At 44.5% G+C, this 15381-nt stretch overlaps 1 protein-coding gene across 1 annotated transcript in view; it reads right to left on the minus strand.

Annotated features, from left to right (window-relative positions):
- Positions 1-1159: 1159 nt before the first annotated feature.
- SNTB2 (syntrophin beta 2) overlaps positions 1160-15381 on the minus strand; it is a 78508-nt gene continuing 64286 nt past the window's right edge. Inside the window, exons 5-7 of the mRNA XM_004583979.3 lie at positions 6314-6510; positions 4200-4384; positions 1160-1302 (exon numbers count right to left, since the gene is read on the minus strand). Coding sequence (XP_004584036.2) covers positions 1210-1302; positions 4200-4384; positions 6314-6510 — 475 coding nt within the window. The 3' untranslated portion in view covers positions 1160-1209. The remainder of the gene's footprint in view (positions 1303-4199; positions 4385-6313; positions 6511-15381) is intronic.

Raw genomic sequence — 15381 nt, forward strand, 5'->3', positions numbered from 1 at the left:
GAAAAACAAGCTGCATGTGACAGTTCAGGGCCACAGAATCAGCAATTTTACTGCTGCTGCCCCCTTGTGATGAAATCTCATAATGCTTCACTGAGAGCAGAAGCTGAGCTAGGGTCGTGAATCGGCAGCTGCCTGTTGGTGCCAAGCTACTGCTCCAAGAAGACAGCAGGCCAGGGCCGGGATGCTGCCTGGGTGTGCCGGGCTGCTGTGTGTGCTGAAAGCTGGCTCTCCAATAGATCTACACCTCCTAACTTCCCCCACCTCTCTGAAAGGATGCTTGTCAGGAATCCTATCTCAAAAACTAGGAGAGAGGATCTTCCCTGGAATGGCAGTGATAACTAGTTATTCAAAGAGTGATTAATAAAGCTCCACAAACCCTAACCAAAGGCACGTTTGGTAGGCAATACAAAATGGCTTAGACTAAAATGAGGATTTTCTTTTAAAATGATTTTTGGAAGATACCCTGATTTCTACCGAAGATAAAAGTTAGAAAAACTTAAATCAAGCTAAACTCTTCTTCCAAAGCAAGTAGTTTCCAACTTGCTTTTCAATTTGGAAAGTGATGGAGGAAAGGCAAATCAAATTTTGCAAATTCTGAGATCCAATGTCAGCACTTGGGAGTGGTGAAGCTGGTGAGGAGGTGGGAAGGGATGGCTAGGGTGGGTGTGGTGAGCGCTGGGACGGATGAAGAATCCTTTGGGGACTGTAACTCAGGGATTTACTTTGCTGGAAGCAGCGGGTGAGCACAGCCATCAGCAGAACATGTGACCTATCTGGAATGACCAAGAGGCAAGGGGCTGCCGCCCACTAGCACCTAGGAAGGGAGAGCTGGCCTCATGAGGGGATCAAGGCTAAACCCAAAATAGGTCCTGTAGGAAGAAGAAGAAAACACCTGTCTATTGGATTATGCCCAAAGAGGACCCACCCTTTTCTCAACAGGGGAAACAGACCTAACTACTTATAGGCCACATTAGAAAACAACACAATGAACCAACAGCTTCCTTTTGGAGCTCCTCAGAGTCCCAGAATTTCTGGCCAAGGTAGGTCTTGCAGCAATGATTTGCAGGTCCGTGGGAAGGCACTGTGCTGGAGCAGGGTGCAAGGAGCTTTCTTTTTGTGCTTTTTGTTTTTTCTCTTTCTTTTTTTTTCTCCTTTTAAAGTGGGAATTTTTGACAGTCAAGGCTTCTTTCTGATTTTTTTTGCTGCTGCTCATACAAGCAGTCCCATGCGGGTGACTTTGGCTGACAAGAAGGTGTGCAACACGAATACAATTGGCTTTGGACAAGAGTGCAGGTCCATGGTCTGCAAAGAAAGGACATTAGTTAGCATTCTCAACACACAGACACTTTTAATAAGGAGAGATGTGAAATAAACGAAAGTTTATATAGAGGTCTGGTGCGGAGGCCTGGTGGCTAAAGTTCTTGCCTTAAAAGCGCTGGGATCCCATATGGACGCCGGTTCTAATCCCAGCAGCCCCACTTCCCATCCAGCTCCCTGCTTGTGGCCTGGGAAGGCAGTCAAGGACAGCCCAAAGCCTTGGGACCCTGCACCCATGTGGGAGACCTGGAGGGAGTTCCTGGCTTCAGATTGGTGCAGCACTTGGGGAGTGAATCATAGGACGGAAGATCTTCCTGTCTGTCTCTCCTTCTCTCTGAATATCTGACTTCGTAATAAAAATAAAATAAATCTTAAAAAAAAAGTTTATATGGGATGTTCCAACTTCCAGGGCCAGCATTGTGATGTAGTGGGTTGGCTGCCACCTGTGATGTAGGAATTCCATACCGAAGCGCTGGTTTGTATTCTAGCTGCTTTACTTCAGATCCAGCTCCCTGCTAGTGTGTCTAGGAAAGCAGCACAGGATGGCCTAAATAACTGTGTCCTTGCCACCCATGTGTGAGATACGGAGGGAGTCTGGGCTCTTTGACTCAACCTGGCCCAGGCCATACAGCCATTCTGTAGTCATCTGGGGAATGAATAGCTGATGGAAGATATCTTTCTGTCTCTTCCTCTGTCTTTCTGCCTTTCAAATAAAAAATAACAATAAATACTTAAAACAACACAAATAAAAAAAAATTAATGTGCCAACAACAACAGAAACAACAAAAGCATACTATGAAGAAAAGTATTTTATGTCGTAATTTAACACTGGTTGTGGCTTCACATCCACAATTAGGAGACAGTTGGTGGTAGACTGATTTACTTGGTAAGTAAAACTTAAAAGGCAGAGGATTCAAAACAAAGTATACTCTATGTGGAGACCATTAATTGTAGTTGTTATTGCATTTCCCTTGGGAAGGCAGCTGAACCATGACCATCTACGGGAGTGGTTTCTGAAAGCCACCGATATAGTTTGTGGTGGGCAGGATGACTTCTGGGGATGGGGAGGGGGGACCAGTTCCTAAACACACAGGCCTCAAACACGACAGTTGCCACTGGATGACTGGGGAGACCGAGTCAGGCTGCACGCATCAGAGGGTTAGCCCATCTGTGGCACTGAGGGCAGAAACCAGGAAAAGAAAAACACAAAACAATTTTAAACGTAGGCAGTAGAGCACTAGTTATTATTAACTATATATATATACTGAAGTCTCCTAAAGGTTCATCACTCAAAGTAAGCTTTGTAGTTGCATTTTTCTCATTTGGGGGTTGAATTACATTACTATTTACAAACATACACCTCCAGTGATTTTACAGGTGGAAAAAGGTTTCATGTATGATCAAGACTTGAATTCCTGACAAATTACGCTAAAGAGATAAGTTATTTCTTCTCTCCTTTACCATATTTTATGATTTCTATAGTCCCTGTCAGAGGGATCAAAATTTTCTTTTTTCTTTTTAAAGATTCATTTTAATTTTTATTGGAACAGGTGGACATACAGAGAGGAAGAGAGATGAGAGGAAGATCTTCCATCTGCTGATTCACTCCCCAAGAAGCCACAAAGGCTGGTGCTGTGCCGATCTGCAGCCAGGAGCCACAAGCTTCTTCCAGGTCACCCACACAGGTTCAGGGTCTCAAGGCTTTGGGCCATCTTCAACTGCCTTCCCAGGCCACAAGCAGGAAGCAGGAAGCGAAGCAGGGCCAATGGGATTAGAACCTGTGCCCACGTGGGATCTCGGCACATGCAAGGTGAGGACTTTAGCCACTAGGCTACCTTGCTAGGCCTAAACCATAATTTTCTGTTGATATTTCCTTTAAAGGATAAGGAGGTAAAAATATGGTAGTTAGCTTTGCTTCTTTCTTTCTTACTTTCTTTTTAAAATTTATTTATTTTTATTGCAAAGTCAGACATACAGAAGAGGAGATATAGATAGGAAGAACTTCCATAGATGATTCACTCCCAAAGTGGTCACAATGGTTGGAGCTGAGGTGATCCAAAGCCAGGAGCCAGGAGCCTCTTCCAGGTCTCCCACACGGGTGCAGGTCCCAAGGCTTTGGGCTGTCCTCGACTGCCCTCCCAGCCACAAGCAGGGAGCGAGATGGGAAATGGGGCTGCCAGGATTAGAACCGGTGCCCATTTGGGATCCTTGCGCTTTCAAGGTGAGGCCACTGTGCCAGGCCTTTTAATTTCAATCTTTAAAAAAGTTTTATTTATTTTTATTAGACAACCAGATAGAGAGAGGAGATAGATACAAAGATCTTCTGTCTGCTGGTTCCCTCCCCAGATGGCCATAAAGGCTGGAGCAGAGCTGATATGAAGCGAGGAGCCAGGATCAAGAAGTTCTTCTGGGTCTCCCATGCAAGTACAGGATCAAGACTTGGGTAGACCTCTACTGTTTTCCTAGGCCACAAGCAAGGAGTGGATGGGAAGTGGAGCAGCCAGGACATGAACCCACATGCAATCTGGCGTGTGCAAGGATTTAGCCACTGAACCATCGTACCAGGCCACCTAGCTTTGTTTCTTTTCTTATTGGCAGCCAAGTCACTCTATCACTCTTATCTCAGAAAAGGGGTATAAGAACAATGTTATGTTCTCTCTTACTTTTAAAAATAAAGAAACCTTTGTCATCAAGGAATATTTGTTTTAAATACTAAAACAGAATTTAAAAACACCTAAACTCAATGACATCTTGAACAACTTCCTGGATCCAAAAGACACACTGCATTATGATCTTCTATATACAATGGAAGAAGTGATGAGAAGACAATGTCTTCTAGTATAATTGAATTTTTTCGTGGTTGTTGTCCCAGAAAGACTTACCAGTTCTCCTTCAGGGCCCCCAAAATCCAGATACAGATTTCTGATGCTGTCATCAGCAGACATTTTCAGCCTCTCAAAAGGGTAGCGGTACAGTATGCTGCTGGCGCCGCCATTTTCCCTGGCGATGGTAAAGCCGTTTTCATAGTGGACAGTAAATCTCACCTCTTGGCCATTTAACGTGCAGCCTGTTGAAGAAAAAAAAATTACCAAAGAGGAAAAAGGATTTTCTTAGATGATCTCCTAAACTATGTGGGACCTCCTAGAGAGGATTCTGTGTTGTCACTGACATCAACATCGTGACGACATGGGGGAGAGCCATGACCATCAGTCTCCTTGACAGTGGGCTCAGTCAGTCATCGGCTGAACACACTCTTGCTGGGGAGGATGGGTGAGAAGTGTGTAATACTAGGGAGGTCACAAAGCCTTATTCCCTGCTCTTCAGGACTCCATAAACACAAGATTTTGGCTATACGAAGCATAGAAGACAACTACATGCTAAATGAACAAGGCTAAAATGAAGAAAACAAAAATGTCCCAGGGTAGCAGGGTAGAAATGTTCTAAAGGAGCATTACAGAGGAACAGGAAGGAGGATACAAGTTGGCAAGAAAAAGGAACTACCAAAAAGCAGCAATGGCAGTGATGCGGTTTGGTTGCTATTTGGTAAAAAAAGAGAAAAGAGAATGAAACGTAAAAGTTCTACCCAGCAAAAGCCATGCAGTCAATCCTTTCAAAGATCAAACTCAATGACAATATGTGAACTGACAGAACACAGTTGATCATGAGGTATGGCTAACAAACAATGGAGATCTGTTCTCCAACAGTAGGCTGTAACTGACCAACAGGCTTACACTTGCGCAGTAACATAGCTGAACTTAAAAAAATTACTTAAGGATCAGAGTTGAATTATGTTTGGTCACTTAACCATTTTTTTAAAATGAAGATTTATTTATCTATTTATATAGAGTGATATTCTATTTGCTGATTTATACTCCAAATGACCCCAACAGCAGGGGCTGGGCCAGGTCCAAGTCAGAAAGCTGGAACTCCATCTGGGCCTCCCAGTTCAATAGCAAATCCCAGTGGAGCAGCCGGGATTAGAACAGGCACATGCAAGGTAAGTACTTTAGTCATTAGGCTACCATGCTGGGTCCAGGCCGTAGTTCTAATCCAAGTAGCCCCTCTTCCCATCCAGCTCCCTGCTTGTGGCCTGGGAAAGCAGTTGAAAATGGTCCAAAGCCTTGGGACCTTGCTCCTGCATGGGAGACCTGGAAGAAACTCCTAACTTCTGATCAGCTCAGCAGCTGCTTGGGGAATGAACCAGTGGAAGGAAGATCTTTTTCTCTGTCTCTCCTCTGCTCTGTATATCTGACTTTCCAATAAGAAGAAATAAATCTAAAAAAACAAAACAAACAAACAAAATCACCACCTCCCATAATGGGATCATAGCATGTGCAAGGAGAGGACTTTAGCTACTAGGCTACCGTCCTGGGCCTATAGGTAAATCTTAAAAGATATTCACATTTCATTGTGAACATTCTGTTTTTGTTAAAATGAAAAGCAATGTGAAAAAACATACATGTATACACAAATACAAATATACTGCACCAAGACCGCAAATTTATGAAGTACAGCCACAAGAGGGCGCTTCCACAATGGAAAGAAATTACCAGGATTATTCCCGTTTAGTTACTTAATTTGATTAAGTGTTGGGCATACATCTCAAAGTTTTGAAAAGAAACTCCTATTTTCTGTAGCCATGAGCATGCCAGATGTACACATTTTAGGGATGTCTATTCTATGAACTTAGATTCCAAAACTGAACTTCAGAGTCAATGCATCAAGGATAAGGTAATTGAGTCCTTCCACTGTTAAATGCAGAATTAAATGACAAATCTGAAAATGCCGTGTTGTGCAGAGTGGCATAAACTTGCAGGGAGGCACATATCAAGCGTAGGAAAACTGCCAGTGAAACAGACACACCAGATTCCGTTCCGTCATCACCATTTTAGCACATTTTTAACTCTGTCATACATGACAACGGGTTCACTTTAGGACAACTTAAGGTATAGCAGTTCCAATTCGTTGTTTTACAGGGGAACGTCAGCACCTCTACCTAGAGAGACCTCCTTGATCAGCTCAGCCGCGGCGTGGCAGCCTTGGACAAGTGTCCTGGTCCAGGTGGACAGGTCCCGGTGGGTCTCCACCCTGAAGAGATGCATCTCAATGCCCTGCCGAGAGCCTGTCCTGGTGGCAAACGTCAGGTCAGATCCAATCGAGGGCGATCGAAACCCAGAGCCTGAATGAACCAACCTAGGGGAACAAACAGGACAGAGAGCAGTCATTATGGCATTCTCAGAGGAAAATGCGCCAGGATCTTATGCTCACTCAGAAGCAGAAACTGAATATTCATCTGTGGTTTCAGGATAAACATATTCCAGACAAGAATTACCATTCTATTTGCCCATAAAATTACTGCAACGTCCCAGAGTCTGATATATTCCCAAGAGGGTACGCACATCAAAAAAGATATACTGCACTGAGACCACCATGGATAAGGAAGTAATGAGCAAATTTTAAATGATACTTTCAGGGGAAAGCAGGTGTCTGAGGAAAAGTACATGGTTCCCTGCACTTCCAACCTTTCACCCTGAGGTTCTGGTGATAGGTGGATGCTGTGGCCAGTGAGGATCTAAGGTAAACTCAAATGAGCCTGGTGTTAGCATAAAAATTCATAGTGAATTTGCATTTGACTTTAAAATTACTTCATCTATGAAGAAACAGTATGTCAAAAAATGATTTTTTTTTTTTTTTTTTGCAGGTGTGCAATGGTAGTCTAGTGGCTAAAGTCCTCTCCTTGTATGTGCCTGGATCCCATATGGGCAGTGGCTCTGCTTCCCATCCAGCTCCCTCCTGTGTCCTGGGAAAGCAGTTGAGGACAGCCCAAAGCCTTGGGACCCTGCACCCACGTGGGAGACCCGTAGGAAGATCCTGGCCCCTGGCTTCAGATCGGTGCAGCTCCAGCCATTGCAGCTACTTGGGGAGAAAATCAACAGAAGGAAAAACTTCCTCTGTCTCTCCTCCTCTGTATATCTGACTTTCCAATAAAGAGTCTTTTTTAAAAAAAAAAAAAAAACAAAAAAAAAAAAAACAAAAAAAAAAAAGTTCAAAAAAGCAAGACCCAGAAACCAACACAGCATTGCAAACAACAAAATGTACCACTGTTACCATTCAACTCTAAGTCTTACACAAAACTACTATAATCAACACAGTCTGGAATTGGCAAAAGAACTGACAAATTGATCAATGGAACAGACTAATGTCAAGGAACAGATCCATACTAACAGTGAGGTGATCTCTCACTAAGGAGAAAGTCTTCAACAAATGGTCCCATAGACATGCAAAAAAATATATCCAGATGTGGACCTCCTCTTTCACAAAAATTAACTTTCTAAATGTTTTTTTCTAAGATTTATTTATTTTTATTGTAAAGTCAGATATATAGAGAGGAGGAGAAACAGAGGCCCAAATCCTAGAGTCGATCACAGCTTGTCGGTAGTGACTTTGGCCTGGGTCCTCAGCATTGTGTCCGGTCTGGCTGGGGCACCCCCAACAGCTGCCACACTACCCCAGCCCCACGGCTGAACACTGCCCAAACTCTTCCTGCTGCAAGATGATAGCGGCAGGGCAGCCAGCTCCCTGTTACTGTGCCTGGTAAAGCAGTGGAAGATGGCCCAAGTGCTTGTGTCCTTGTACCCATGTGGGGGACATGGAAGAAGCTCCAGGCTCCACTTTGGGAACAACCCAGCTTTGGCCATTAGAGGAGTGGACCACAGGTTGGAGATCTCTCCATCTCTTCTCTCTCTTTAACTCTGCCTATCAAATTAAAATAAGTATATCTTTAAAATAGTATTAAGTTTATTTTCATTTTATTTGAAAGGCAGAGAGATCAAAACAGAGAAAGAGAGCCCAGAGCAGTGGCCTAGTGGCTAAAGTCCTTGCCTTGCACACACCGGGATCCCATATGGCCTCCGGTTCTAATTCTGGCAGCCCCGCTTCCCATCCAGCTCCCTCCTTGTGGCCTGGGAAAGCAGTTAAGGACAGCCCAATGCCTTGGGACCCTACACCCGCATGGGAGACCTAGAGGAGTTCCAGGCTCCTGGCTTTGGATTGGCTTAGCTCTGGCTGTTGCAGTCACCTCCTCTCTGTTTCTCCTCCTCTCTGTATATATGACTTTGCAATAAAAATAAATCTTAAAAAAAAAAGAGAGAGAGAAAGAGTTACAGAGAATCTTGTATCTGCTGGTTCACTCCATAAATGCCCTAACCATCTAGGACTGGGTTGAACTCAATCCAGGTCTCCTAGAAGGCTGACAGGCAGCCAAGAACTTGAGTCATCACGTGAGGCATCCCAGGGTGGGTTAGCATGAGCAGGAAGGTGAGTCAGAAAGACGGAACTTGATACAGGGGACCCAATTATCCCAAGTGACATCTTAATCACGTCGCCAAATACATGCCATCTCACTCTTGACACGTCCTCAAAACACTGGAAACAGGAAACCAAACGAGCTTTGATATCTACGCTCACTGCAGGATTACCTACAAGAGTGATCTAAATGTGCTCTGAAAGAGGCTGAAGCTTGAGAACATTATGCCAAGTGAAAAAAGCAAGTCAGAAAACCGCCAATGCTGCCTAGGATTGGTTAGGTATTCAAAGCAGTCAGATTCATAGAAACAAAAGACAGTGTGGTTTGTAGCGTTTGGGGAAGAGGGGAAACAGAGCACTGTGACTCAATGGGTACAGAGTTTCCATTTTTTTGCAAGATAACATAGCTCTAGAGACAAGGGGCACAGCAAAGCTGCACTGATGTACTGTATGCTTAAATGGCTAAGATGATAAGCTTTACATTATGTGATTTTTTACCATGCACAAAAAAGAACCGGTAGTGTAAGGAAAATAAATTAAAAAGCAGAGGTGGGGAAGTGTGTAAAAAGATCTGATCATATGCCTCATCGAGAAGCCATACAGATGGTAAACAGGCACACGAGAAAATGCTCAATATCACGTATCATGAGGAGCTTAAATTAAAATGAGATGTCTGAGCTGGAGTTGTAGCATAGCACGTTAAGGTTCTGCTTGCAATGCTGGCATCCTTTTTGCGTGCATGTTCGAGTTAATGGCTATTCCATTTCTGATTCAGATCCTGCTAATGCACCTGGAAAAGCAGCTGAAGATTGCCTACATTTTTGAGCCCCATCACATATGTGGGAGACCTGGATGGAATTCCAGTCTCCTGGCTTTGGCGTGGTCTTGCCCTGGTCATTGTGGCCATTTGGAAAGTGAATCAATGGATGGAAGATTTTTCTCTCTCTCTCTCTTTTTCTAAGTTTGGCTTTTCAAATGAATAAATCAATCTTAAAGATTAATTATTTTTATTGGAAAAGCAGATTTACAGAGAGAAGAAACAATGATCTTTCATCTGCTGGTTCATTCCCCAAATGGCTACAATGGTTGGAGCTGAGCAGATCCAAAGCCTGAGGCCAGCAGCCTCTTGGGACAGGTTCCCAAGCACTTGTGCCAACCTCCACTGCTTTTTCAGGCTGAAAGTAGGGAGCTGGATCAGAAGTGGAACATCTGGGACACAAATTGGCACTTACATGGGATGCTGCAAGGCACAGGATTAGCCAGTTGGGCTATCTCACTGGCCCTGAGTAAATCAATCTTAACACACACACAGAGTAAGATAACCACACACCTACACTAAGGCTAAAATAAAAACCCTGAGTAATATCAAGTGCTGAAAAGGACACAGAACAAAAGGAACCCTTCTTCATTGCTGGTGGGAAGGCAAAATGGTAGTCATTTTGGAAGGTAGCTTGGCAGTTTCTTTTTTTTTTTTTTTTAAAGGTTTATTTTATTTTTATTACAAAGTCAGATATACTGAGAGGAGGAGAGACAGAGAGGAAGTGGAGCTGCCGGGATTAGAACCAGCAGCCATATGGGATCAAGGCGAGGAACTCAGCCACTAGGCCACGCTGCCGAGCCCTTGGCAGTTTCTTATAAAACTAAACATCTCTTATAGACTGGTGTGGGCAGACAGGTCACTACAGCGAGCTGAGGTCTGATGCTATTGGACAACCCCCACCAAGGTGTGGTTTGACAGCTCTGGTTGGCCTATGTAGTGGATATGGTCCGCCACTGGATGACATTTTGGTCTGGTCCACGCAACTCTGCATACCACCCAAATCTTCCTTCCATGTACCAAACCACCAAGGCCTTCCTCTGGGACTCCACTTTTGCATGTGGAAAAAACTCACAAAGCTGCAGACTTAGAACTGGCACCAACTAGAAATATTCAATATGGCTGCATACTACCCTGCAATAATGTACTGAGGTCACAATAAAAGTAACAAGGCTGGCAGTCCCATTCCTTCCATGTACTTGTTACCACACATTCAAAGTTTCCAAGAAACAGCACAGAAATGGACAACACTAAAGCCCTGCCCCCCTGTGAATAATTATGCCTCATCCCAGAATCACATCATATACCTTTGATGGTATAAAACAATCACACTCAGGTCACAGCAACTGCTGGTGTGTGCAAGAGCTGGGTCTGGGGACAGATCCGGAAGTCTTCAGGGAGTCTTCCCCACTCTAGGTTGCAGTACTTTCAGGCACAACAAAGTGTTGCCGTCTGGTGGCAGGCCTGGCTGGGGTTCTTGGGGGTCACCCCAAACATGGTGCATGCAAGAACTGGATCTGGAGGGCACTTCAGTAGGGCTTTTAAGAACTGGCCTGATGGGTCCACTCCACCCAATCCCCAAGCTCAGGGAACATCAGATGGACATCTTAGGTTATGGACAAACTAAAACCTAGACAGCCAGCAAGTATGGCAAACTGGCATCTTGGCCAACACCAGCTCAGAACAATCAGGACTACTTAAGTAATACCCTAAAGACATTCTTCTGCCTATCAGGATCCCTGGGACAAAAATCAGAGGACCATCTCTGTTCCGTGGCACTAAGGTGATCTGATAGCAAGGAGTGGCTCATCTCCCTCTCCCCCACAGTCACGTGCCATCCTTTGCATTTCCAGGTGCATTAGTAAGGAGCTGAATCACAAGTGGAACAGTTGGGACTCAAACTGGCACTTATAAGGCATGTTGGTGCTATAGGAGGCAGTTTCATATTCTGTGACACGAACGCTGGCCATGGATGGAAGACCCCTGTCTCTCTTCTACTTGCCCCAACCATGTCCAACCTCCTCCCCATCTTACTCTCCCCTCCCCTCCACTCCTCCTCCTGTCCCCTGAAAAGGCAACCCAATTAAAGACCAACGAACTTGAATAAATATTTCTTCAAAGAAAAGGTACCAGTGACCAACATGCAAATGAAAAGATGCTCAGCACCGTTAATCATAGAAATGGAACTGAAAAACGACAATTTCACTTCATTCCCATTAGGTTGACAATAATAAAAATAAAAACAGATAATAGGTCCCGGCACGCTAGCCTAGTGGCTAAAGTCCTTACCTTACATGTGCGCCAGTTGCAATTGTGGCTGCCCCACTTCCCATCCAGCTCCCTGCCTGTGGCCTGGGAAAGCAGTGGAGGACGGCCCAAAGCCTTGGAACCCTGCATCTACGTGGGAGACCTGGAAGAAGCTCCTGGCTCCTGGCTTCGGATCGGCCACTGTGGCCACTTGAGGAGTGAACCAGCGGATGGAAGACCTTTCTCTATATCTCCTTCTCTTTGTATATCTCCTTTCCAATACAAATAATAAATAAATCTTTAAAAAAAAATGACAGCAACTGTGGTTAACAATGTGGAGAAATCGGAATCATTCCACACCAGCGATGAGAATACGAAGCGATGCACGCTACTGTGAAGAGCCTGGTAGTTCCTCAAACAGGCTCCAAGTGGGTGACCTGGAGAAATCAGCCCACCTCTGACCACTGCGGCTCTCTGACTCTCCCTGTAACTCTGACACTGCTAGTAAAACAAAAACAAATAGGAAGGAAGGAAGGAAGGAAGGAAGAAAAAAAGAATCCTAACCCTAACTGTGATGATGGCTGCACAACTCAGAAAGGCTTTTTTTTTTTTTTAAGATTTATTTATTTTGTATTGGAAAGTCAGATATACAGAGAGGAAGATCTGTCCAATGATTCACTGCCCATGTGGTCGCAATAGCCAGAGCTGAGCCAAGGTGAAGCCAGGAGCCAGGAGCCAGGAGCCAGGAACCTCTTCCTGGTCTCCCACACGGGTGCAGGAACCCATACGGGATCCCACTAAGTTCAAGGGGAGGACTTTAGCCACTAGGCTAGGCTGGGCCCTCAGACAGGCTCTTTCATCTGCTAATTCACTCTCCACAGGGCTCTCACAAACAGGACTCAGCCAGGCCTTAGGAGCTTTATTTGCTCCTCCCCTGTGGGTACAGGGGCTGAAGTACTTGGAATATCCCCTGAACTTTCTCAGGCACATTAGCAGGGAGCTGTATCAAAGCATGACAGGCAAGATGCAAGAAGCCATCTGCATGGGATATGGGAGACCAACATGACAGTTAAACATTAGCTGTCTCAGAAAGAGTTAAGTACGTTTCAGAATTACTCTCCATTATGATCCAAGTAAGATACAGCATTCGGGAAAGCAGCAGGAGTACTCTACCATACTCAGCTTGGTTGCTAATCCCAAGTCAGACACTACAAAATATAAAAGTAACGGGCTCTTTTACAATGTAGGACAATTTTTTCCAACAGATTTGATTATGAAATATTTGGCAGAGGACATTTAATTCAAACCAGCTGCTGGAGGTTTGCTGAGTGGCCGCTGGTCCAGGACACACTGCCAAAGGCTCCCCTACCATAGGGAGGCCAGATGAGCTCATGCAGAGGGCGGTTTCACAGCTTTATCCCCTTTATGCCACATAAACCCAAAGCCACTCAATTTTCCACATTGTAAAGTCGCCATGCTTTCTTGGAGCCCCTTCTGGCTTCCAAAGAAAGCTGTTATGGAAAGACTACAAGATCTACATTCTGCAAAATCTACAGCAATTATGAAATCACTGGGTCTTTCTACTTATGTTTTATATTTGCCTCTAATCTTAAAAATGTGTAAAAGAAAACTCATCTTCATTTCTCACTTTTTAATGTTTTACCTAATTCCTCCTGGAACTGAAACAGCAGCTATTCACACACACACACACACACACACACACACACACACACACACATTGTTTCTAAGAACCTGTAAATGTACAACCCAACACAGAAAGTATCTGGCACCAATTTATATGATAATGATATCTGATTGTGAGCTATGACTGGGACTGCATTTATCAGAAGCTTTCTATGTCTGTAGAGAATCAAGGTCTTTAGTTTCTTTTTCTAACCTATATCTTTATGTTTTTTCTATTCTGTCTCTTAAGAACCTTGATAACCTAGTGGCTAAAGCCCAGCATGATAACCTAGTGGCTAAAGTCCTTGCCTTGCACACACCAGTTTCCCGTATAGGTAACGGGTCATATCTTGGTGGCCCCACTTCCCATTCAGCTCCCTGCTTGTGGCTTGGGAAAGCACTTGAGGACAGCTCAAAGCCTTGGAATCCTGTGCCCACATGGGCGATCTGGAAGAGTTGCCAGGCTCCTGGCTTTAGATCAGCACAGCTCCAGCCATTGCGGCCACCTGGGGAGTGAATCATTGGACAGAAGATCTTCCTCTCTGTCTCTCCTCCTCTCTATATATCTGAGTTTCCAATAAAAATAAAAATAAAGCTTAAAAAAAAAGAATATATTACAAATCATTAGAAAAATAATTAGGGAAATTAAACATAGCTTGTGCTTTTTCATTACTCATACCCAAGAAAGAGAAAAGCACTTGGTTTTACCTGCCTCTGCCAGGAAACTCTGGGTCTATTTCCAGCCTAGACTCTCAGTGATCACCTTCTGCCTTCTCTGGGCTTAATTCTACCATGCAACCAACTCCACCTGGCCAACATGGCCACAGGAAAAACTAAACCTTTCATACGCTTGTCATCCTTAATTATAATCCACCATTACTTCCAGGACCGAGGAAGGATTCCTGCTGTTAAATTAATTAAACTTATTTGGAATTGAGGTTAGAGAGCTACAGGACTCAGGCATTTCATCAGTGAGCACTACAATTTGCAATGTCTATCTTGATTCAAATAATGTTTTAATTCTTCATATTTAACATGAACATTTGACTACCTGTAAAAACTTGGGTAAATAATAATTTGTTGAGATAATTTATACATCACACAATTTACTCAAGTTCAGTGGTGTGCAGTACATTCAGAGTTGTGAAATCATTAGTACGCTCAAAATTGAATACCCATCAGCACTCATTCTTTACAGTTTTATTTTTTTATTTGAAAGGCAGAGTTACAGAGGAAAGGGGAGCAGAGAGCAAGAGTGAGGGATGTTCCATCCACTAGTTGACTTTTTCAGTGGCTGAAATGGCTGGGCTTGTGCCAGGCAAAAGCCAGGTGTCAAGATGTTTAAATGGGTCTCCATATTGGTGCAGGGGCCAAGTACCTGGGTCACCTTTGCTGCTTTCCCACGTGTATTAGCAGGGAACTCCCTGCTAACTGCATTGCAAGTGGGGTAGCAAGGCTAGGCTAGGCGACCATATCCACCGGTACATGCATGAGCCAGAGATAAGTGCAGGCTGGTCGGGTTTTGCCGCAGCATCAGCTGGTAAGTTCTAGGACCTGGGGCAAGTTCTGTCATGCTAGACCACAGTATCACCTGCAACGTGCAAGATCTGGGGCTGGGAATGGGTCTTGTAGGGAAATGGTGGTCACCCCTCTGATGGTCTGCAGCTTCCACTGATGAACACGCATGAGAATCAGGATGGGGATGAGCTTGGCTGGACAGGTGGTAGCACCCACCAGCTTAAATGGGCTGGATAGTAGTGTTGGTCAGGCTGAGCTAGGCTGCAGCACCCACTGGTATGTATGAGAGCTAATAGGATGCGGGACAAACCAGACCAGTCTGCTGCATATACTGACATATGTAAGAATCAGGGCTGGTTCAGGATGGGCCACAGCATCCACTGACTGGTTTGCATATAAGATGGGGCTGGGGACAGAACTGACCAGGTGGTTGCAAGCACCAGAATACGCACTGGCTGACACACATAGGAGTCAGGTCTGGGGTCACCTCTCAA

The sequence above is a fragment of the Ochotona princeps genome, chromosome 16 (assembly GCF_030435755.1).
Source record: "Ochotona princeps isolate mOchPri1 chromosome 16, mOchPri1.hap1, whole genome shotgun sequence".
Taxonomy (NCBI): Eukaryota; Metazoa; Chordata; class Mammalia; order Lagomorpha; family Ochotonidae; genus Ochotona; species Ochotona princeps.